Source organism: Nyctibius grandis, chromosome 21, assembly GCF_013368605.1.
Source record: "Nyctibius grandis isolate bNycGra1 chromosome 21, bNycGra1.pri, whole genome shotgun sequence".
NCBI lineage: Eukaryota > Metazoa > Chordata > Aves > Nyctibiiformes > Nyctibiidae > Nyctibius > Nyctibius grandis.
This window is the reverse complement of record NC_090678.1, coordinates 6,503,046-6,527,751: the sequence shown is the minus strand read 5'-3', so window position 1 is coordinate 6,527,751 and position 24,706 is coordinate 6,503,046. Positions and strand designations below refer to the sequence as shown.

General features: G+C 49.5%; 1 protein-coding gene across 3 annotated transcripts; it reads left to right on the top strand.

The window, feature by feature from the left end:
• Positions 1 to 303: 303 nt before the first annotated feature.
• Positions 304 to 22,351, top strand: RGS8 (regulator of G protein signaling 8). Of its 3 annotated transcripts, none has more exons than XM_068416888.1 (6): positions 304 to 408; positions 7,108 to 7,166; positions 11,111 to 11,212; positions 12,124 to 12,188; positions 20,282 to 20,448; positions 22,169 to 22,351. In XM_068416888.1, exons 1-6 carry the CDS (start codon positions 304 to 306, stop codon positions 22,349 to 22,351), a joined length of 681 nt encoding a protein of 226 aa, XP_068272989.1. The 3 variants fall into 3 exon arrangements, with proteins under 3 accessions (XP_068272989.1, XP_068272988.1, XP_068272991.1); XM_068416887.1 differs by lacking the exon at positions 304 to 408 and adding an exon at positions 6,777 to 6,863; XM_068416890.1 differs by lacking the exons at positions 304 to 408; positions 7,108 to 7,166 and adding an exon at positions 9,166 to 9,191.
• The last annotated feature ends 2,355 nt before the right edge of the window (positions 22,352 to 24,706 follow it).

Genomic DNA, 24,706 nt, shown 5'->3' with positions numbered 1-24,706 from the left:
GTCCCTTTTTCCCACCGTGCCCCCGGCCAGCAGCGGATGCTGGCGAGTTCTCCCCGGGCAGCAGCCAGCCCGCGGCAATAACGAGAGCAAGCCAGGCAGTGCCATCCTATACACGGCTCTGTCTGCTCTGCCTGTGTGCATCTGCGAGAGCGTGCGCTCTCCCTCTCCCTTCTCTCCCTTCCCTTTCTTTCGTAACCCCCCTTCTTCCACCAGCTCTTGTTCTTTTCACACCAGGAAAAGTAGCACAGTGCTGCTGCTCCTCCAGAGAGAACCGTGGCCGGGCTGGGTCCTTTGCCCTCCCCGATGCACCGGGAGTCTGCAGACACTGTTCCTCAGGGTCCCAACCAGCCACGTCCATCAAGCACCAAAAGCCACGTAGCCACCACCCCGCTGCCAGCTGCAAGACAGGTAAGAGCTAGGAGGGCCGTGGTGGGTGATGAAAGGTCCCATGGTCCTCTGCTTGGCTACCAGTCCCTGGGTGAGGGATTGTTACTTGCTCCTGCCCCAGTTTTCGTGGGGAAGAAAGGCTCCGTGGACAAAGCGGGAGGAGAAGGGTGCTGCTTGGGTGTCATCCCTACTAATGTCATGGCAGCGCTTCTCCCAGTGCATTCATCTTCCCGTGGCATCTTATGAATGGTCAAAGGGACACAGACACCGCTTCTAATTAGCAGATGGGGAAAGAGAGCAGTGTATTTCTTATGTTAAGCCCAGCTCAGCCCTGGCTGGGCTGATACAGGAGCAGGACTGGTTCTGGGGTGATCTCCGTTTCAATGGGATTAGCAGTGGGCCTTTGATGCTGGGAGAAAACATCAGTCTGTGCTGGTGCCTGCAGCTCTGAGATCTTCACCGTCTTTTATTTTTCCCCCTCTTTGCTGTTGTTGTTATTTTTAAAATGATGGATTGTATTTCCTTTGAATATTTGGATGTCTGTGACATTGTGACTAACACCTGGGCTGAACGCTGGGGCTGAGCTAGTTAAAAATAAGACTAATTGGAGCGAAAGGAGAATGTGTTGGAAGTGAGAGAACTGCATGGAGCAGAGCCTGTAGCGACAACTTGCAGATGGCAGGAGTATGTGCGCTCTTTGGGGGAAGAACAGGGGGCTAACCCGAGAGGGCTTGTCTTCCTGATCCCTGCAGCGGCAAGGGTCGTCTCTTTGCTGTTTGATGGGTGGGGGGAATAAGCTGGTAATTTGGCAGAGCTCAGAAATACAAGCTGTGCTGGCATCTTCTCTCTGTGGCTGGTTGCCGCTGGACCCAGTCCCGCAGGAATGCAGTTGCATTCCTCCAGCTGGGGAGCGTACACGTTGCATAAGTGGCTGTGCTTTCGCTGCCCTGTTGTGCTGCCCTTCCCCGAGACCTGCTTGTCCCTGCAGCCCCAGGCTCCTCCGAAGCAGCACGGTCTGCGCTGGCAGGACATGCCTGGCCTCTTGCCCTGCAGTCCTTCCATGAGGCTCTGGAGATGTTGCCCAGTCCTTAGGGCTTGACCAGGGCAGGTGTTGGCAGAGCTTGGTGTGCATCTCTACCCAGACTGGCAGGACACCGGTGATGACTGCAGGCCAGCCTCCCGAGGAGAGATCGGTGCTGGATGCAGCAGGCATTTTTATGAAAGAACTGTCTGCTGGAGAAGGAGGATGAGCCCATCTAACTCCATTTATGTTTTAATTAAGGCTAGAGCAGTGGCCTCCAGAGAAGAAAGAGAAATCCCAGCTCACCCGTGCGGTTAACTCTGTTTGTATCTCACCGTACAGATATCCATTCAGCTGCTCACGTGTTTAAAGTTAAGCACAAGCTCGGGTGTTTTGCTGCAGTGGGAGTGACCTCCCAGTGCCACGTTGTGTATCTGTGTAGCGGTTAATTGCCCCAGTAAATCCTTGCTGTGGGACCTGGGTGCCCTGTAAGCCTGAGTCTTTGAAATAACGGCGATAAGAGAAAAGATGCCTCGACCTTGTCCGTCATAAATGGATTTGTGACTGCAACCCTGAGATCTCGGGGCTGATTTCTAACATTCAATAAGCAACTAGTTTGCAGCGTTCAGCTCCCAAAATGCAGGCTGCTTGCAAGCACCCTGAATGATCTCTCAGCAGAAAATGAACCCCGTGTGTCAGCAAGCCTCACTCCCTGGCCCGTGTCGAGCATCACATCTCAATCAAAACGTACAAGGGATGGAGCATCTGCGGTAGGGATCTTTGTGGAGCGCTGTCTATCGGGGTGGATCCGTTTTGGCTTCCCGGCCATACACACCAACTGCCTTACAGCCACTGCCATATTGACAGCAGCCACGATGCTGAAAGGTGGGAGGACTCCAGGGCTGCCCAGAGCAGCTCTGTGTCAACTCCGATCCTTTCTGCCTCCCTGCTCCACGCTAACAGCATCCTCTCTAACGCGCACACAGAGGCACCGACACGCTGCTTTATGTGTAACTGCTCCTGGGCATGGCAGCGTGCTTCCTCAGAGAACAATTATGAATTCGTAATCAAGTGCTTTAAAGGGGAAATTCTTCCCCTTGGTTCCTGTCTCGCCCGCTGCCCCTCTCAGCCCGGAGCCTCCTGCACTGCTTCGCTGTCGGTTTTGCATCCTGCCTGCCTGGAGGAACTGGGAAGGGAGCTGGGGCATGCTGGGGCCAGGAGCCATCTCGCAGTGGAGGCATCTGTTCTGCTGCAGCGATCGCAGTGCCCGAGAGCCGCATACACGTCCGGGAGACACTCTTATCATTGACCAGGGGGAGAATTTAAATAGCTGCCATGCTCTCGAGCGAAGCCAGAGACAGAACTGTGGATCATACTTTATGTAACTCATTTTTATTTTTGAATGCAGCCTTTTATTTCCACAGGGAGTTCAGCTCAGTGGGTGTCTCCTATCTCCTGCCCTGCCTTGTTAGCACATGTGAGGTGGCTTCTTCTATCAGCCCCTCATCCAGTATATCAGCTGCTTGGCTTCCTCACCTATCCCAAAAACTCAAGCTCTCCTTGTTTCACTTTTGAGGATTTCCTGCCTGCCTGGCCTGATGTGGAGAATGATTTGAGGTTTAAGGTGAATAGAAGAAAAATTAACCCCTTAAAAACACTCTGAGCTACATCTGTGGATGTTTCCTCATGTTACTGCAGCTCTGGGAGCTGTTCTTGTGGCTCTTTTCACCGGTAGGACAAGTCTGTGGTTTGTTTTGCGGTTTAGAAGCTATCTATGTCAGTTGTAATTCCTTCCTGCCAAGACAGTCACCTCGTGCTGGACCAAGCGTGTTTTCCCCTGGACCCTAAAACAAGCAGGCAGGCAGCCTGGCACAGTGAGCAGAGCATTGCATGTCACATGTCAGTTACTAACCATTTTCTTCCAGCTTTAATCGCAAACAGTGATGGAGAACAGCAAACTCTGGAGATGAATTAATTACTAATTCGAATTACCTTGGGGTTGAGCCTATACAAGTACCAGTCTGGATTCTGGATAAATTTTGAACGACCATGTATCAGAGGAGATCAAATGCCACTTTGTGTCTTGAGAGATTTCCTAGGATTGTCACTCCAGGTCAAGGGTGGTTGTTCCTTCCAGTCTTCCAGCAAAACACCAAAGCCCCCTTGGGTCATAGCAGAAGTGGAGGACCATGGCTGCAGGCTTGTGGTTGAGCTAAAGGCAGGCTTTGCAGCATGCAGATCACCTGCATTCCCAAAGCAGTGACTCCTGTGGGAGGCACCCGGCCCCATGCAATTGGCATTTTGCAGTCACAGAGCCTCCATCACCAAGCATCTTCCAGACAGATCACAGAGGCAACAGCACCACATGAAAACGTACCAAAGAATGACTTCAGCCGTGGGGATGTAGCTGCCAAACATGACAGCAGTCTGAAGAAGCACTTTCTTGGTGCTAGGGAAAAACTTCTTGGACTAGCAAGTCGTGAAGCACACCCTGGAACGAGGCCCTTCCAGCACGGCGCTAGAAAAGAGAGATGCTGGCACAGACCCAGGAAAAATTGCAAAGTAAGAGCGAATGCATCCCCCAAGAAGTTCAAAGCCCTCGTGGCGCGGATCACTGTAAATATGACAAGGCCATGAAGTCAGAAATGAGAAGTGGAAGCGACAGCAGCAGGCTCAGCGCGACAGCTCGTTAAGCATAAAATAATGGAATCCCAGAGTGGCAGCAGACCCCAGGGAAACAGAGCAAGAGTGAGAAGATAGAGAGAAGTTTGCTTAAATGTCAAGGTGAAGGAGCTTATTTAAGGCAAACCCCCTGGAGATGTCAGCCAAGCGAATGAGCTAGTCAGCGTAGGCATCCTCTGATCTTCCAGCTCCAAACTGAGAAGGGTGGTCAGCTGCCAGCCCCGGGAGGAGCATCCCTGTAGCTGGAGCGGCTAAAGCCACCCAAAAGCTACCAGCCAGAGCTGCCTTCCTGCTCTGTGTGAGGAGGATGTGTGAGGGCAGCAGTACTGGAAGGAACAGATGTCTTCAGGCCACGCGATTTTGTCCAGCAACTGAGTGGCAGAAACTGGGACCGAGTGGACTGGTGGAGGTGTTTGGTCCAGAAGAAGTTTTTGGGTAAAAAGCACTTGAATGATGACCAATGGAAAAAACACACAGAGTAGGCAGGGAGACATTTAAAATAATAGGGAGGGTGAAAAGGACCCTGGTGTGGTGGAGAGAAGATTAACGTCCTGGGACCAGGCTGGCAAATTCCCTTCTGCCCTGTCCAGTGACAGCCAACACTCCCGACGCTGCGTGTGTTCATCACTTGTGTGTTTGATGTTAGCAGGTCATGAGGCAATTGCTTTAAAGTATTTATTGGAGAGATTTAAAATTTTGGATGGGATTCAAGCCTAATATCAAAATGAGTTATTTTATTAAAAGCTTTTAAATAGAAGCTACAGACTGGTCAGAAGCAGGAGGGCTATTTTAGAAGGAATTTGCTATAAACCTCTTCTACTGCACAGAAGCTTTCTAAAATATTATTCTGTAAAATATAATTCTCTGTATCTGCAATTTAATTATATTTCCCATAGTGCCTCTGTCAACACAGTTCACTTATTTTTGTTCTCTATTAACTCACACCTGGCACAGGAAACTAGAAGAAAAAAAACCTGTTGATGTTGAGTGTCGTTTGTGGGCTGCTCCAGGACCTCACTGAGGTCACGAAAAGGGTGTGTTGACGTACTGGAGAAATAAGGACTGGGGTCTTGGTCCGTACTGGTGATGGCAATATATAAAACTGGCATAAAAGCAGGAGGAGGAGCGGGAGTGCCCACGTGGTCCTCTGATCTATCCCACCCAGGGTTAGTGGATCAGAGGTTTTGATTTGTTTGAGACTGCAGCAAAGTCCAGGTGTCTGAATAATGGACTAGAATTATCTAGAGCTTTGTTGATTGAACATTTTGTTGACCTCCCCCACCTCACAAAGTCTGTGTAAATGAGATCTGAGGGATGTCCTGGAAGTATTATGAAAACGTCGTCACTTCTGACATCCTGTGGTTGCTCAGAGAGAACCTGGAAGTGTGGAAATGCATTAATACAAAAGTGACATGTTACAAGTTAATCCCTTGGTGATGTTGTATTAAATTTGGCTTGGGTTTGGGGCAAAGGCTGAAGCTGACTGTTATTTAGTTTGAACAAACCAGCCTGTTGTACCAGAGGCATAAGATGAACCTCAACCTTTGACCTTGGCTGAGAGGAGATCATATCAAGCCGTGGCATTTTTTCAGTGCTTGTCTTCTGATAGCTGGAGACATGATTAACCCAGGTCAGGATGAGCTGGGCTTTGCGATGGGAGGATGCGAACAAGGCAAATATTTCCTTGCCAAGTTGAGCTGTGAAGGAGGGGATCCAAGACGATGGAGAGCTGGGATCATTGCTGCAGTGCTACTGATGCCTGTGTTTTTGTAGTGAGTTTTGCAGGACTCTGTCTCTCCCCGGGGATGTTGCCTGGTGATAATGTGCTATCTCAAGACACGCTTCCTGCTGGTAGCACCAGCATGACAGGCCCAGCAGTGTTTTAGCAGAGGAGAGGCATGTGACTACAAGTTTCCAGGAAAAAGCCAATGACTTGTTTAACTGCAGAGGAGTTTCTTTTTTATTATTATTATAATTTTTATATTTTTTTTTTAGTCAATCAACTTCATCAGGATCAAAAATCAGTGGAGATCTCATGGCTTGAGCTCTCAGTGAGTCAGTGACCCACATCAGTGCCTGTGCAGCTGGCGTGACACCCGGGTGTTGTTACTGATGTGTGAGCTAAGCCCAGAGCTGGGGGGCTGTGCTGCAGCCCCACCGTGTAGGTGCTGTGCGTGAGTTAGTTGGTAGAGTCACTGGGGTGCACTGGGCACCCCATATACATCCTCTGGAGGATGGAGGTGTGGGTGCAGGAGGGAAAAGGGAACGGGAGCCTGTACCGTGGGGTGAGCGCCCCGAGGGAGGTGGCAGGGAGCCTGCTGCGGGGCAGGGAGCGAGCAGGACTGCACACCTCAGGTGTGAGGGAAGGGGAGACAGATAAAAGGGGTCGGTCACATCACTGACTTGCCAGGTGGATTTTTTTCTTATTTCTCCCCCTGGCCTGCAATGAGGTCCTCTCTTGCCTGCTAACGATTTTATTTGGCCCTATTGACACCAGGGCTCGTTAATTAAACTCTCCCATCCCTTCTGTCTGTGCCAGCTCCTTGATGATCTGTGATCTGAGGGCAGCAGCCTTCCTTAAACCTCAGAGGAGCCGATTACAACGGTGCAGGCGGATGCTTTATTCCAACATACCGAGGGTGACAACAGTGAGCGCTTTCGCAGGCAATCCCCCCCCCGCCCCCAGATGCTCCCCGCCAGCATTTGGCATCCGCTGCCCGTGCGGAGCGGTCCCCCGTCCCCAACGGGGGAGAAGCTGGGGCTGTGCGGCCAGGTGGGTGAGGAGGGGTGCGGTGAAAGGTGCCGATGCGGTGGGCTCCGCCGGCTGCGCAGCCCAGCCCCAGCCTGCCGGGATGAGGCTGCTGGAGGGTTTTGCTGGATGCGAGAGCGATCTGCTCTGAGCTGCGCCGCTGCTGCTGCTGCTCGGAGAGAGGTGGGGAGGGAAGGGGTGTCCAAGGGTGACTCTCACCCCGTGCAGGGGGTTGTCTCTGAAGAAGACGGCTCTGCTCTCTCCCCAGAGCCTCTCTGACCACGCTGTCAGCGCAGACCCGCCGGCAGAGAGGACAGGTCAAAGGCAGTGAGTATCTTTATCTGTGTCTGTCTGTCTGCAGTGCCTCTGTGTTCAGCTCTTTCTGGCTTTCTCTGCATGTGAATGTATGGTCTTAAATCTATTGAAGCTCCTGAGATCTCATGGTTTGTGTTTGGTTTTTTTTTTTTTAACCTTTGTGCTGCTGATTTTTGCTATTGGGATGGCTTCTTCATCTTTGCCCAGGTGATCTCCTGGGGTGGTTCGATAACCTGAATGTCATAATCACACCCCTCCCTTTCTGTCTCCCAAGGAGAAACCCCCAAAACACAGCTATGATGAGACTGGCAATTCTCCTTGACCCACGGGTGTCCTTTCATAGGAGGGGGAGGTAGGATGAATGATGGAGCAGGAGGCAAAAAACCTCACCATGGACCCTTACCAGGATGCCTTTACTAGACACCACAGATTGTATTTCTAAAGTCATAATTGACCAGCTTTGTTTGCAATCAGAGGAAATATCTGTGGGTACATCAGCCTAGCAGTGGGATTGCCTTCACGGGAAATACAGGTCTCAGTGTCCGTGAAGTCAGGCAGACTTTGGGATCACAGGGAAGTTGGGTGCTGCTCAGCTGTGCAGGTTGTCGTTGCGGGGGCTGGCGAGCGGGGGCGAGCAGAAGGCTATTTCGTAACAGTACCCCCAAAAAGCAGGGTGCTGGAGGAGGCTGCGAGGGAGAGGGCACCCGGCTCCGCTGCCAGCCGTCACTTCGGAGCAGCAGTGGGACAGGGGAGTAGGGGCTGCTGGACTCTAGGAAATCGTGTGCCGTGGCCCCGCGTGCGGGTGAGGCTGTTAATGAGGAAATTTAAAGGGGCTTAAGGAATTACAAGGATTGATTTCAGTTAAAGCGCACCGAAGCAGCCGGTCAGGGTAGGGATTAAGGAAATGCACTCACTGGCATGTAGCGCAATCCCAGTTCCATTAATTTAGTTGGGAAGAGGCTTTGTGCGTTTTTAATGTAATCAGGTTTTAAAAGGGATGTTGCGTTGGGCAGCCCAAGCTCTGGGATCTCCCCAGGCCCCAGACGAGCAGGGTCCTGGCCCCTTTGCACACTGTCTCTGCTCTCATCAGTTCCTTTGTCTCCTCCTCAGTTCTTCCCTCTGGGCAAGAGGACATGGAGGTTATCTGGAGCTTGGCCCTGTCCTGGCAAATAAGAAACCTTTGCCCTTTGCTCACTAAACAGTCCTTCTCTCTGTCCCATTGGTCTCCTGGCTGGTGGACCTTGTCTTCACTCTCTGATGTGAGATTTGTTCAACCTGCCTGTGTGCCAAGGCTCACGGAGACCCTGCCATCCCCTCGGTCCCTCCCTTCCTCCTTCCCTCCCCTTGCAGACTGTGCATCTTCTTGGCGGCTCCTCGCAGGCTCACCCCGAAGAGGAGATGCTTTCTTTGAGTTATTTTTGTGTGAGTGCTTGAGCCTGTGATGGTGAAAGGACCAGCATCTGCAGACGCGTGAAGTCCTCCTGTTATTTTATTTGCAGTGCCAGCTTTGCCATGATGCCTGGCCATTAACATCAGCCATGACCTGGAGGGACAGGGACAAGAGGTAGTTTGGTCTTCTTAGCGAGGTCAGCCCGGAGCTCTGCCTGTTGAGGAGAGACCTTCAGAGGTGTTGAATGATGAGTGCGATAATGCCAACTCCTGCTGCTCCGTGGTGAGCTGTGACGCCAAACTCAATCACTTTAGACCTGAAGCTGGACTTAACCCACGGTCCTGGTCTTAGAAGGAGGAAATGCTGTCTCTCCTCTGTGATCATCCCTCAACTCTGAACGTCTTCCACTGAAAAACTGACCTGCAGCGCTAGGAGGCAAGGATCAAATGGGTTGAGAACAACTGGCCCTCCTTTTTTTTCAGAGGATTCTTTGATATGTTTTTAAGCGCCAGGACATGAAACAGTAAATCCCTCCTTTCCGCACTCCTGCCTCCTGCAAACAGCCCCGGACTGCTGTCCAAAGCCAGCCAGTTAGAAGGTTAACTATAACTGGATGCCTGAATGGCTGCCTTACTGATCCCACGGAGGTAACTGAAAAGACACGATGCATCCCTCACCTCTGCCCACCCTGTCGCTGTCTACCTTGTCCTGCGAGCCTTTCAGCCTGCTGCAGTGTCCCCTCTTCCCTCCTGCCCTTCCCTTGCCTCTCCGCCTCCTGTGGACCCGGTTTCTTTCCCCCTCTTTCTCCTGTGTCCTGTCTTGGAAGTCCTCACCTAGAGATCGGTGTTCCATGAGAGACAAGCTCCTTGCTCATGGCGCAGCATCTCCGCCCCCCATACGCTCTGATTTCCCGCTGCAGTCCCTTGATCTCAGGCATCAGAGGGAATCCTGAGCAGCATTGCAGTAATGCGTGTCACACCTCTTGCTGAGAGATTCATGAGCTTGCTAGAACAAACAGCGCAGGATACATAAAGGCTGGGGGCAGGAGGTATCAGGAAAGGTACCAGAAAGATCGTATAGTGGACTCGGTGTCCGTTGGAGCACAGCAGGTCCAGCGTGCTCAGCTAGAAACACCACACTTTGCAAACAGTATTTTTGCATTGGTGTTTGAGGTTTATGTAGCATGGCATCCCGAGGCCACTGGTCACGGGTCTGTGCTTTGAGGCCGTGCAACAATTTCTGCGACTGAAGATCTCCAGGTTTTTGTGCTTGTTTTAAACGCTGCGAGCTGCCTGTGCTGTGCCAAGGAGACACTCATTGCATTTAATTAACATTTAATTTGCTTTAAGATTACATTAAGATGTGCAATAATAGAAACTCTCCGAAGGGCGGGAGGAGAAGGGGGAAACAGGCGTGCTACGGATTGGCTCAGTTGCTGGTGCTGAAGTGGTTCTGCAAGAATTACATATGGAAGGGAAAAATACTGTGCTTCCCTCTGCAGTCACAGAAAGTATTTGGCATCTGTTTGGCAGCAGCGCTGGGAGAAGGGCTTTCTCCAGCTCCAAACTGGGTCCAGCAGCTGAGAAGTGGAGGCTGGGTTGCTAAATCCTCCTGCCACAGTCTGGAGGAGAGAATGGCCTCGCTCGACATGCAAGAGAATCTAGTAGAAGAGATGCCCTTGGGCTGGAGAGGCAAATCACAGGCTCTGCCCTTGTAGACCATGTAAAACCATTAACCGGCACGTATATGTTTTTGAGAGGAGATGATGCCAGTCCCCTCTAATGCATGTGTGTGTTATGTTTCCCTCTCCCTTCGTGTTCCTCCCATCCCAGGGTTATCTAACGAAGGATGCTGCAGACGTGCTGGCTGTCCTGGGAAGGGGGCTGGGGAGGATGCGAGGGGCTGGCAGAGGAGTGAAGGCTCTGGGGCTGGTTTGAAATTTAGAGGGGAAAAAAGCATTAAAGGCATTTTCTGCCTGGATAAGCCTGTCAGGAGAGATGCAGTTTGTTCTGCTTATGTAACCCTGAGTCTGAAGAAGCTGCTTGGGATCCTGGCCAGGGTCTCATGGCTCTTCAGTACAATCTCACCTTGCAGGTGCCTTGCTCCATCTCTTCTTCCTCCAGCCCCCTCCACCCCTCAAATCCTGGTATTTGTGCTGTTTCTGGTGCTGCCGGATCGTGGTGACTGATTTCTGGTATTGCTACTCTTTGTCCTCCTCCCACACCTGACCAGAGCAGGTCTTTCCAAGAAACCATCCCAAATCACCACCTTTAAAAGCCTTTTTGCCAGCCAGAGCAGCTGAATGACTGCTGTGGGTGAGCCTTCAGCTGCTCTGGTGCTGAGTCCGTCCTTAGCGTCTGCTTGGCATCTTACTGAAGACGTTTCAGGGTCCCTCCCACAAATGAGGGAACTAAGGACACAGGTTTGATGAGGCACAGAGTCACTGAGGTTTCTTGGGTTTGTTGGGTTTTGTTTTGTTTTTTTTTGTCACTCTGGCTAGACTTGTAATCGTCGTCTTCTTTGGTTTTCCCCTGCTCACACCCCTGCTCCCCCACATCGACCACAGGAACAGAGGGATGAGGACTCGCCTGGGCTGCCTGTCTCACAAATCAGACTCATATAATGATTTCACAGCTATTCTTCCGGACAAGCCCAACCGGGCTTTGAAGTGAGTATAGCTGCAGCATCCCACCCCACTCCCATTTCTGTCCTTCCCCTGCCTGCCCACCACCCCTTCTAGTATTACCTTCCTTTTATTGTTCTTTGTATAAGCTTTGACTGTGACTCTTTTAGCCACAAGGAAGGAGGAAAACAAAACAGCACTGATACAGCAGGAACAGCCTCAGAAAATACCTGGACGTCCCAGGAGTGATGTACTCAGTCCCCACTGCTGTATTTGGGACATGTCTGCTGGTATCTGAAGATGTAATTTACCCCTCTGTCATCACAAACCAAAGTCCGAGCAGTTTACTCGGTGTAAGAGGTGACCAGCAATTTCAGGCCACAGTCCTCCTTAGCTAAGCCTTGTCATTAAACACTACCAAAAAGTCCTGCATTAGGTTGCACAGCACTTAAGGAAGATGCTTCAGACAATCCAAGAGTCCTGATTTGAGATGAGTGGGATGGGATCCGTCTGATCACAAGTCACTGCTTACATCGAACCTAAGAGTCTAACCTTCCCCTTAAAGTCAGGAGAGAGAAATAAACACTTCTGCAGGGGTGGGTTTCATTTCACTTAACTTTTGGCATTTACAATGTAAATGTCTACATCTGAACTTGTTCCCTGAGCCTCTGCTTAGAGTCAATGAGGAAAAAATTATCCCTTTTCGGGTATGATTCATCTGGCCCATTTTACCCACCTACCTGGAGATGTGAGGTGAAGAGAAGTCAAGTCCCTTGGTACCTCCTCACTGACTCTAAGGGAGCCCAGGGTGACTTGCTCACCTGGAGACCTCCACATTGTAGATGTCCAAAGTTAGGTGAGAAGAATCCCGCCTTCCTCGGTGTCCTTGTCAAACAGCCCCAGAGGGGGTCAGCAGCCGTGGGTTGTCTGTAACTTGCCTCTTCCTTTCTTTACAGAAGACTGTCAACAGAAGAAGCAACAAGATGGGCAGACTCTTTTGATGTCCTTTTGTCCCATAAGTGTGAGTAGAGATCAAATTCTACCTTTTTTTTTGCCCCTCCTACCCTTAATACTGGTTTTAGCTAGGGCAAACGAAGTACGCATTGCGTTGCATAGCACAGGAACGGTCTATCGGGTAGTTGCCTACTACCCACCAGGCAACGGTCACAGTCGTTTATAGGTGGTATTTGTCCTCTGGTTAAAACATGAGGGAGTGGGTTTCTGTGGGTTCCCTCCCTGGCTTTGCTCCTGACAGGGTGATCACAACTGATAAAGCCACCAGCCCCAGCTCTAGCCTTCTCCAGCTCTTGGGGATGCACTGGAGGCAGGACCCTGATGCTGTAGCCACGTACGCTGTCCTTTGGCATGTGCCCCTGGGTCCAGTCTTGCAGCACAAGCACATGGCAGGTTCTCAGCTTGCCAAAGCCCCCTGGGATCCGTGGCACCGGCTTGTCTCCCTCTCCCTCCAGCTGCTCTTCTGAGCCTCTGTGCAGCTACACCGTGTGGAAGTGCAGCCTTTGCTGGGAGTGCTACGACACATCGGTGTACGTGGCCCAGTAACCTTGAACAACTTGCTCTCTAGCAGAAAATTCATGCGTGGTAGCCATTAGCAGGATCTAATTACCAATGCAGACCTGAAAATTTCACCTCCAGAAGCCTTATGCAACCCTCTAACCAGCACACCTCGCTCCATTCAATAGATCAATCACATCAGTTCTGTTCAGAAAATATTGTTCTGCTTCACCAGTGTTTTCACGCTGAGAAATTATAGACAAGACAGCAAAGTTCACAGTATAGGTTCATTACTGTGTTTCCATTGGAGAATAAAACAAGAGCGAGTCAAGGTCGGGGTGAAGTCAATGTGGGCGGTGAACTATTTTATTGCAATAAGGAACTGTCTGGCTTGCTTAGAGATTCAGGTTTTTCTGCACTTATAATTTAAAATATAAGTGTAGAATTATATTTTTATTTTAAATAAAGTGTAATTTTGCTGGATTTCTGCTGAGATGACAACAGTTTTGGCAGGGAATTAAGTGACAACTTTAAACAGGCTGGTTGTCCAAGGCAGAAAAAGCAATATATAATTTTAGCAGCAGTAGCTCGTTGAGAACATTGCTCTTGCAGCCAGTAGGAAAAAAAAAGATGGTGTAGCTGGGTATGGCTAAGAAGGAACATTTCTTTTGTCAAAATTCAAAACAAGAAGGGAAAAATGCACCAAAGAGAATATAGGGTGCCTGGGGCTGGGGAGGGGGGACAGGATATTCACGTCAGTGTTACAGTTCTGTACTTGAGCCCCTGTTCCTGCTTCACCAATGCAAAAGTCGAAATTTTCCTTATTAGATACAGACTGCAGCAAAAGTGCTTTGGTTACAAAAGCCAGTGGATTTACGCATCTATGTACTGACATTATACAGACTGTTCCCTCTTCAGCTGACTGCTGCACATGCTAAATCAAACCTTAGTTCAATTATTTCATCCACCAGCCTCCACAAGAGTGTCTGGTTTTATTAATAAATTAGCCTTATAGAGTGATAAATGAATTATCAGATTTTTGCCTGTCTCTAGAACGGAAAGTAATTCTGATAACTCCCTGGCACCTAATGAAAAATATTCAGTTCCTAGTAGCAACAGAAGGTGGTCTTTAAAATTTAAATTAATCTTTTTCTTTTTTTTTTAATCAGCAGTCATGGTGACATTGCCTGGTGATCAGTGACAAAGAAAAATTGTTTAATAAACTACTTTCTAAAGGAATATATTACATATATTACAAGATCTGCTATGAAAACAGAACAAAAGAGAGTTGCATTTTTTGCTGTTAGAAGCATGTGCTGTAACTGTCTCAGTCTAATTTCTCTGTGACTGCTCAGGTGAACAATATTAGCCAGGGCAAATTTGAATTCGTGCTTGGGGGCACGGGCTAAGCATCAGCTGGGCTCCGGGAGAGTTTCCCCCGAGGCTCACAGCATCAGCAGGTAGACTGTATCTGCTCAACCGCTTCTGCTCCACGCATCTGTCATAACCTCTTCCTTCCCTAGATGGACAGCTTGTCTGTTTTGGGAAGGAGATCGTGATGCCGATTTCAGGGGGTTCAGTGGTGCTTTCTGCCGTGGCCCGATGTTATGGTAGTTTTGGATCCCTTCCAGTCAACCTGTTCTTTGGGGGGGAAAAAAACCCCAGAGTGCTTCAAGGAGGACTCAGGAGCTGGATGTAGCAGCTGAAAATGGAGCAGTCTTTGTGGGTAGTATTTCAAGGGGTTGGACAGATGCAGAAAAGAGCTTCAAGGAGCAAGAAAGTGGATCAGAGCTCCCTGAAAGACGCTCTGAAGTGCCAAGGTGAACAGGCTGCCCTCGTACGCGGAGGAGGCTCGCAGGGCTGCAGTGCTCGTTATGGGAAAGGCAAACAGCTTGTACTCTTCCACTTCCTATATTCGTGAGTCTCCAAATGGAAGTGACCTGAACAGGTGTTATGTATTATACAGACTCTATGGAGAGTGTCATTATACTAATTTTTGTCAAATACCCCTTGAGGGACGCTGGCCCTGTGCAGCCCCCTCCCTTCCCTCTCCACCGATTGTTTTAATGAATGGCCTCTGTGGGTAATGTTTGATCCTGACATGCTACTTCTGGCAGCGCCTTGGGTGGAGGACTGAAAAACCCTGGGTTTTGAAGCAGTTGCATGTCTCCAGAGATTCCCGGGCTGGGCAATGCCCCTCTGCATGGAGTGGTCTAATTGGATTAATTCCCCGGTCATTTAGAAAATAACCTGTGTTGACATAAGCATAAGATTGTGAGCAGGAAAGGCAGAAAGGTTCTCACTGTCACACCCCCACCTTCCTTTTGCACTGGCATTGGGACATCAGCATCCCTCAGCCTAGCCTTCTTAGAGTAACCAGTGAGGAATAGTGGGATGCAGCTCAGCTCTGTTTCATTGATGGACGCAGATGCATAGGTCAGTGCAATGATATCCTACTTGTTTTTGCTAATGGGTGGAGCAAATCAACTTGAAACCATACGATCAGCCAGCTGGTCCCCTTTTTACAGCAGGGGCCTTGTCTGCGCTCTCTGCAAGAGACCCAAGCGCAGTGTTGCAGTGTTCCCTTGGTCAGGGCTTCTAAGCCTGGCAAGCAACAGGAGAGAGGAGTTTGAGCCTACTTTGCAGCAGGAAATTGAGAGAGCAAGAGATGGATCGTATGTAGAATGCTGCTTTGGGTGCTCAGGGAGCAAAAGCAGTGGTTTTACATGCTAGATTTTGGCATCTTTTCCCATTTTTTGCCAGCGTGGATTAGTGATGGCTCCCAGGGAAGTGGAGCTCAGTGTGGCCTGCAGAGTGTGTGTGGATGCATGTGAGTAACAGAGGAGTAATCCTTCCTCTGTAGCCATGCCCAGGAGGTACAGGCTGGTCAGCCAGATGGAGATTTCTTTTGACAGGCTGCTGGAGGGAAATACAAGCAGTGGCATGTCTCATTCTGCAGCCCTCGTGGGGCTGGACACATGGCTTGTCATTTGTCCAGAATCCAGCAGGACAGTCTGTCCTCAACCCTTAGTCACTTTTCAACGAAGCATCCGACGCAGAAAACCTTTGCACTGAATTTCCATTTTTATCTCAAGGGTGATTTTTTTCCCCTGTCCACCATGTTTTGTGATCTCTTTGCTCTTCTACACAAACTTTATTGTCCCCCTCCTCTTTCTGTTGTCTACACATTGCTCCTCTTCCTACACAGCACAGGAATATCACAACCTACTCCTGGTTCTTTCGAAGCCAGAACAGCATTAGCATTAGCGTTGTGCTGGTGACAGGCAGCTAACGTTCACCAAAGCGATGCTGAGCAGCAGTGAGAGCATGTACCTACACGATACAGAGCACTGTGGTCTTGTCTCTTCAGCTCTGGACCCAACATGCTCCACAGAGCATCCATCTACCAGCCATAAGGACTCTACCTTTATTCCCTACACGAAGCGCTGATTGCCCTGATGGTGTGAAATGCATGTGTTGAATAAATGATTGTTGATCACTTACTCTGACAGTGGCTAATGCTTGGTTATGAAGCTGTCTGCCTGAATGATTTAAGTCCCTCATCTCTGCTCTTCCTCGAGCTGCTGCAGCTTGCCTTAGTTAAGACCCGTGCTGTGTTTTGTGCTAGCCAGTTCAGTCCCTTCCTCCACAGCCCTTCTTGCCAGAAAGGATCCGCTCTCCGTGGCCTGAAGGACAACATTTAATGGTTTGTCAGGAGCGTCTGAGTCCCGATCCTCACATAGTTTTTGGTCTGCCTGGCAGTCCCCATCTGTAAAACACAAGTCCTTGTCATTGTGTAATTCACAGGTGACCTGCAGGGTTATAGCTGTACGGCCCACTGCAGGATCTTGGGATGGGGCAAATGGTGTGTACAAATACTTGCACAATCCTTCCTGGCAATCCTCGTGTGCATTCCCTTGGTCTATTTGAACAGAGAGCAGGGCATTTTGAAGCTTATGTTTACACTGCAAAAGTAAAAAGCAAACATCATCTGCTCTTCTTTCAGACTCTTGACACTCAGTAGAAGAGCTCCATTTCTTTGCCTTCATCCTCTCTGCTCCATCAGTGCTGATTTACTCCTTTGGTTTCAAGCAAGGCTCACTGCTCTTGAGTCAAATTCCTGAATAAGTGTCCAATAGTTGTCTTGAAGGGCTGTGTATCTATACTAGTACCTCTCTGTTGTCTTGAATGGCCATGCCTTTAGGCTACACATTTTATGGATACCTTGTGCTGCTGCATCTGAAGACTTCTAATCCTGCTTTTCATTTCTGTGCTGTTTCTGTAAAGCATCCCTTCGGAATCGCACTTCTCAGGTGTTCCCATCTTTCAGGGTATTTCAGGGGGCTGACTCAGTAGGTGATGCTCTCCTGCAGATATCCTACTGCAGTCCAGTGCTGGTTGGCCCAGCAAAAAAGCTGCCCAGTTGTGTGGGATGAGCTTTGAAATGCTGATCGTTCCTGCATGATAGCCTTCCTGGGTGGGAGGAGATTAAAGCCAACATCCAGGTCAAATTCCAGCTCAGGTGATGACAGTCCCCATACCTAATTGTCCTCCTGCCCTTTCAACTAGATTTGTCATTGTTCCATGGTGAACTCGTGGGCAGCAATTTGCTACTGCGCAGTCATCTGGGCTCCCATCTCTGAACTGCGGCTGCCAGGCGCAGCTGTAAATGCTGGCAAGCAGTGAGAGGCTAAAGGTGAAACCTGCCGAGAGCCAGGCAGCCTCCAGTCAAGGATGACTTCTGCATCCAAGGCCACCTCTGCAAGGTCCTCCCAGGTCCACCCTTATCATTTCCAGGTCTTCAAAGGCTGTGCGGAGTGCACAACAGGAATACCTAAAGAAGCGGAGAACAGCCAGACACTATTATTTATCCTCTGTCTAAACTTATTTGAAGATAAAAAGGAGCTGACTGACGTGAGAGCGGGAGGCAGAGCATATGGAAACTCCTGGTCCCAGGAGGGACCTGCTGTGGCTGCTCTCTGGGGCAGGGCTGAAGCAAACGCCTTTCTCGCCTCATCAATCATGATGTCCCCTTCTTTTAGCAGATACTATATTTGGCAGATATTATATTTTGTGGACATTATATCTGCCACACAAAGCTTCTATTTCTGCAAGTGATCGTCTGTCAGTGCTGGGGCTCTTGTGGAGAAAAGGGCGGGGGGAAAAAGCCCAGGACAGAGAAAGGGGAACAAGACCTCTGCAGGGACCAAGAGCAGAGGTTGTATAGTCATAACAGCAAGCTTGGGTGCTGGAATACTTAACATCAAACATCCTAGGAGCTGATGATGCGTAAAATGACATACGTCTCGGGGAGCTGCTGTTTCCTCGCTTTTGTGGTTTCTTCTTTCTGAAACCTGCCAGCCTGCTGTTATGTCCTCTCTGTTCCCTCCTGCAAAGGCTCCCTCTTCTCAAGCCCTCCACTTGCTCCCTGTGTATTTTACGGCTGTTAAGGGGGACATGGGTTTTGAAAAATGTTTGTGTCTCCTAGATTTCAGGGAGGTGACCAGCCCTAAAATATTTCTCTCATTCACCATATTTATCTACCCACGGAGAGGCTCAAAGCAGCCACGGGCAGCGTGATCCTGGCAGGTACCCTGCTCCTGGAGATGCCTGTGTCCCTCTCTGCTCTGCAGGCTTCTTTGGGGCTAATGTCACTTTATTGCCCCAGGCTTGAATGCACAATTTGCACTGTTAATTGCTCTGCAGCGCTCATGGCCCAGAGCCCTGGTGTTGTCCACAGCAGCAGTGTGAAACCCTGATCTTCCCCTAAAAGTGCATTAATCAAGAAGTGGCTGGGCAAGTTGATGTGATACAGCTATTTCTCACCCTCCCGGGGCTGACAGAAGCAGCAAGCGTAGCTCAGATGGGATGTTACCCATTTTAGTTGCCCATCGCTGTGCTCTTTGCATCGCGGACTGCTGACGGAGCAGTTAGTGCAGAGCCCATTCAGGGAGGAGCTTTGAGAAACACAGAGCAGAGAGGTTTAGCCTGTACTTTGGTCCTGTCTGGCCTAATAACTTTTCTGCCTTTCCCTTTGAGAATGTGGGCAGTCAGGCATCTCCGCTGCCAGAAATAGGATTGTTAGTTGCTGTTCAACACCTGGGGCCGTTTCTTAGGGCCTCAGGCTCAGGACCTGGAACTGAAAAATATCCCCATGTCCTGAGTTATTACTGGAAACAAGAGAAGCAGGAATAAGATTAGGACACACAAGGGAGAAAAAGGGCAGTGTTACGTTGCTGCTTCTCCTCGCATACCTGGTGCAGGCGAGAAAACCAAGACAAAGCTGTAAGGGAGTTTGTGATGGATCCTGTGACATGGCCAGCCACGTCCCTGGTGGGCCCGGGCTTGCTGTGGACGTGTGAAAATGACCTGCACCGAGCATCAGGCATCGCCCCTTGGGCTCCATCCAGCTCCCATGTCCCCTGCCACAGGAGGAAGGAGGGAAGGCAGCACTGCCAAGATCTCTCACGGCAGAAAGGGGGGACGTGGAGCCCTCAACCCACAGCATTGCAGGAACTCAGGTCCTACAAACCCTCATGGCTCTTTGTCCATCCCTTCCAGGCACACACGCAGTTGTTCCTCTCATCCTTTTGGGGAGTCTGACCTTGCCAAGTGTATTCCCGATTCCATCAATATTTTTAGACACTTGAATGGAAGGAGACAATGCTGACTCCGGAGGTTTCCAGTCATCAACTACAAATATTCAGACCCTATAGAGAAAGAGCAGGAAAAGTTAGAAACATGTTACTGGAAAAAAAACAAACAAACATTAGGAGCCAAATTTATCCCTAGGCTAAAGGAAGGAGAAAGGGCATGTGTGAAACCTTCAGCTACTTCAACTCTGCTGGTGCCATTCAGGGAAAGGAAATAAAAAACAATAGCTGTGTCCATAAATATGCCCAGGCAGGGCTTTAAGAGGACACAGATTGCCTAATAAATCTTTCCATATTTCTAATCTGCCCCGGCTGACTCAGATTACATTACTGAAATGTCACAACTGCTAAGCATTAACAAGCGATAAGAACACTTTTACCACCGACTGCACAAGTGGTAATTATGCCGCGTCCTTTCCCTTTCCCCCGTATTGTAGCTGTAGCAGTTAGACTCTCCGAGATCCTTCCTCTCTTTAAATAAGAACAAAAAATATGTCACAAGGCAATAAAGCAAAGTGACAGAAAACATAGGAGACAAGTCCACGGACGCTATGTTTTATTAAAGGTTTTTCTAAATGACAGATTGGGCATTACAAAGTGCTGCATTAACACGCACAAGATGCTGGGGCAAAGACCGTATCATTGAAGCTTGACATTTTCAAGAGGAGCTTTTCAAAGGTTAGGTGCCCCAATCCCGAAGAAAGCCTTTTGCCGTGTTAGCTGGCAAAACGCTTTTTCAGAGCAACAGCAAATGTTTGGCTTTGTGGCAGCTCACGAGAGTCTGGCTGATGTGACAGTGTAAGTTATGGACACATGTTGGGATCACAGAACTTGGGAGAAAAATCGAACGATCTTTGGTAGGCAGGGGTGGATGGAGGGATGCCTATTAAAGAGACTGCTCCCTGCCCTCTTTCCCCTCCCGCTGTAACTCCCCGTGCCTCCCTCACAGATGGGCTGGCCGCTTTCCGCGCTTTCCTGAAGACGGAGTTCAGCGAGGAAAACCTGGAGTTCTGGCTCGCCTGTGAGGACTTCAAGAAGACCCGCTCGGCAGCCAAGCTGGCCTCCAAGGCTCAGCGGATCTTCGAGGAGTTCATCGACGTGCAGGCTCCTCGAGAGGTGGGTATGCCAGCACCCTGGGCAGGCAGAGCATCCCTCCTGCGCAGGGAGATGGTCCATCTCCCTCAGCTGGGACCTGTGGGGTGCTAGGGGGTAGGGGAGCCCTCCCTTCCCTCCTGGGGGTGGTGGTGAGGAGGATGGGAATGCCATCCTGCCTGCTAGAGCTGCCTCTACCCGGGGTGACTCATCCCCTGGTGAGGGCAACTGCTTTGATGATGCTAAATTAGTCACAGCCAGTGAGTTCACTGGCAACTGCAACCTACATTTCCTAACCTCTATGAGCTTCCTAGGAGTACTTCACCTTGCTCCCCTCATTTACTATCAATCCCTGAGCAGGCTGTGGGGCTCATTTCTCGCAGGACATTTTGTATAAGAGCATCCCACGAATGACTAACTTGTTGACTCTCCAGGGAGGAGTGTTTATCTGCTGACTAACTCCCAACTCAATTAGACCTCCTGAAAGATACGAGCAATAACTCAGAGCTGAACAAAAACTGCAGTCACAACCCGAAGCCCAGAATAGTGAAGTCCTCTTTCAAGTACTGACAGGCTGATGTGACTGTCGGATCCTGTGTTGTGATGTTGGGTTGTGTTATTGTATTCATAACACAACCGGGAGGGTGCTTGCTGCACCTGCCCTCCCATGGCGGCCCTCCGGCGAGATTGCACGGGTGCCTGCGAGGGGATCCCCCTAAAAGGGCTCTCTCTACTCCACCTATGAGCTAGGAAGGCTATTGCGAGGCCACTGACAAGCACCCAGATTTACACCAGCTGGTGGGGGCATCTCGGGGCGCACTTCAATCCCCATCGCCCTCGGTGAGCATCTTCCTGCTGTTATTCATGAAGCTGGGTGAGATTTTTCAGGACTGCAGGGCTGAATCTGGATTAGAAACGTGAGGGCAGGTTGGATGGGGTCTTTCCTAAAACTGGATGCTGTGGTCATAATTTTGGCGTGCTAGAATGTGAGACAACCCTTAAGTGACACAGAGAGCTAATCTGTATTGCTGTCATCTGAGTTAAGGCAGACAGCTTTACTTTCTAGACTCCCTTAAGTTTGGACACTGGGTTAATAGCAACAAATAACATCTTTTCAGTCAGATTTTAAACCACAAGCCTAACAAACACTGACTGCTTTGCTAGGGAAAGAAAACAGGGAAACTCAGGCTGCTGGCTTTGCAAACAAACGGCAGTCATAACATCACGGTGGTTTGTTTTTTCAAGTCCCTGCTCGAGACATTGTAACACAAAGCTGTTATGGGAAAAAACAAAAATTTGTTTTATAACAACATAGTTTAAAAACATTTAAGAAGACCGTACTAATAGTTTAAACCCAGCTAAAAGTTCATTCACTCTTATATTGGGGATGCAGTGAAGAGTAAAGTGAATAGAGAAACCTTGGTTGACAGAGAGAGGTTAGGCTGAGTCAGCATTTTTAGGTGATGTGCTACATAAACCCGTGCTTAAGAGCCTGAACAAAAGTAACTTGATTTCAGCAGTGCTCAGATCAGTATAAATCTAGTTCAACTCTTCCAAATTTGGGGCAGGATTTGTAACACCGGATTGCTAAACCCCACAGAGTTTTGGGGGTTGTTTAGGCATGGATGAGGGTAGGACCTTGGTCCTTCTGCTCCTCGTACAGCCACAGCTGAGATGAAATGTGCCATGTGAAGCAGGCAAACTGGCCTCTCGGTACCAAACTCTCTTCTGCTACTTTTCCCAGGTGAACATAGACTTCCAGACACGGGAGCTGACAAGAAGAAACATGCAGGAGCCCTCCCTCTCTTGCTTTGACCAAGCTCAGGGGAAGGTGCACAGCCTGATGGAGAAAGACTCTTACCCCAGGTTCCTGAGGTCCAAAATTTACACAGACCTGCTGTCTCAAACCCAGAGGAGGCTCAGCTAGAGCAGCGATGGGGCCCTCAGAAACCATGTGCTTCCCACAACAGCCAAACCCATGTCTAAATGTGAAACTTTCTTGGTGTTAAAAGCAGTGGGAATGAGAAAAGAGGGAGAAGGGGAAGAGGAGGCTTCCAGAGTGTGATCTAGACGTGGTATTAGGACTCTTTGAGTTTCTGTGCTTTTTTCCGTTAGCAGTAGCATCTTGCAGTTGTTGCCCCTCTCTAGCACAAACCCATCATCCTCTCTAGTTACAGGGTCATCTGTTGGGAAGGCAGGTTTCCTTTAAAATTGCTACCTTGGTTTGTGTGTAAATAATGCCACTGCACCTTTCCACCCTTCCAGACATCTCCCTGGCTCTCACCTCTCCCCTGTGTTTGGAGGGGCCCTAAGGGCAGTTCCGAAACTTGTGGAGCGAAGTCCAGCCCAAAGCATTGTCTCCCACACTGGTTGCTGGGGTCTGGACCCAGAGACCGAGGGGAGGGAGAGAAAAGGCAAAGGCACATGATTCATGCTGCTTCCCGGAGCAGAAACCGTCAGCGAACTCAGCTCACCTTTCCATTTTGGTCGCACACCTTATGACACCAGCTGTTACCCTGTCACAGCCCCCCCGCACCTCTGACGTGCTTATCTTCCAGGGATGGAGACTGTTACTTTCCGTATGACTGTCAAGGAGCTGAGTTTTTCTCGCGAGGAAGGTGATCCCAAAAGCTCTCGCTAGACCTGGGCAGGGAAGTCTTCTAGTGCGAATGGTTGTTTTTCATTAATGTTATTTATTTGTACTGTAGTTCAGCCTCAGGACCCCAGTCGTCGTTCAGGCTTCATTGTGCTAGGCACCATACCAAAACCTAACACAAAGAGGCTCCTGGCCGCCAGAGACATTAACAGGCTTGTGGCTTCTTGGGAACGAGCTGCCAGGCGTCAGGGAAGTCGAGAGAAGGAATGTCCCATCTGCCCCATGCTGAGATATAAGAAGAGCACAAGACCTGCCTGCTATGGCAGATAGCATTTTTCATGTCGTACCTGACCAGTGTATGGCAGGGAGAGGTAACATGAAAAATCACAATTATATTTTTATTTGCTGATTATTGACTGTTGTTGTTACCTACCAATTGTCCACTGTGGGTGGGTTCAATGCCATGTAAAGAACTACTAAAGACACAGACCCTGCTGCATGGTGCTTGCTTAAAAACAGGACACGGGGGAGCACGCAGTGAGCAGGACGAGTGTCCGGGTGTAAAGTGGTGTGTGAAGTGTTCTTTGGCCCTAATCCCATGGCCTGGCAGCCAGCTGCAGGAGAAGACTCTGGGCAGATGTCACTTGTGTAGCACCTCCTCTGTGCTGGGCAATAATACCATCTGAAGGCCCTTCATGGGCCCATAGCTTTATGGCAAACAAGGTCTAGTGGGACGGGTCTCTGGGGAAACTTGTGCAATGCTCTGGAAGGAGTCAAAGGCAGACTCCAGAAGGCCCAGGAGGTAACACCTCTCAGCAAGCTCCTCCAGCATCAGTGCTGGCATCCTTTCAGTTCATGTCAGAATTCATCGAAAAAACTTCAAAGTAGCCAACACTCTGTAAAAACCAAGCTCCCCTCTCTCCTTCATCAGCCTGGGGAACTGCTGTGAGCAGGCACACGCAGAGGTGGCATTGCTGCAGTTGTGACAGCAACTGTACTCGTGCAGGCTGATGTAGGAGTAGTGTTTTGCCCATTAAATTGGTGCCAGGTAATCTCCTCCACGGGAAACATCCTAGAGCATAGAGGGGAGCAAAAGTATTGTCTGAGGCATATGAGTCTATCATGGTTATTTTTGTTGCTGCTCTTACAGTTTGTCTCTCTTGCAGGAAAGCAGACTAGTTATTTAAAGTAATTTTTTTTTTAAAAAAACCCAAGAAATTGGCACCAGCTGCTTCTTTTATGCCAAATGTCAGTCTGAAGTGAATGAAAATAGGCAGCTTATAGCTCTTCCCCTTAAACCAGGGGCTGATTAAGGAAATAATGACTGAGCCAAAGCTTTGAAAGCACTGAGTGATGACTAAGCCCCATCAAGGACAAGTATCCTATCTTTCTTTGATTCATCTCTTACTGATGTGAAAGGAATACAAACCCCATTTCCCCTCTCCACAGGCACACACCTCCAAAATTTTGCTCCCGTTTCAAGTAATGTCAGAGTGGGCCAGCACATGAAAAGAGGAAAAAAAATTGTTTCGCTCAGTTCTTTTTATTCTGTGCGTTCGCTGGCACGTACCCAGTCAGCTCCCAAGCCCTTTGACAGCAAAAGGGATGAAGAGCTTACAAATTGCCTTGCCCTTCAGAGGTTGTTAACTCCAGAAGCAGACGAATCTGCTTTGAGTTTCTTTCTCC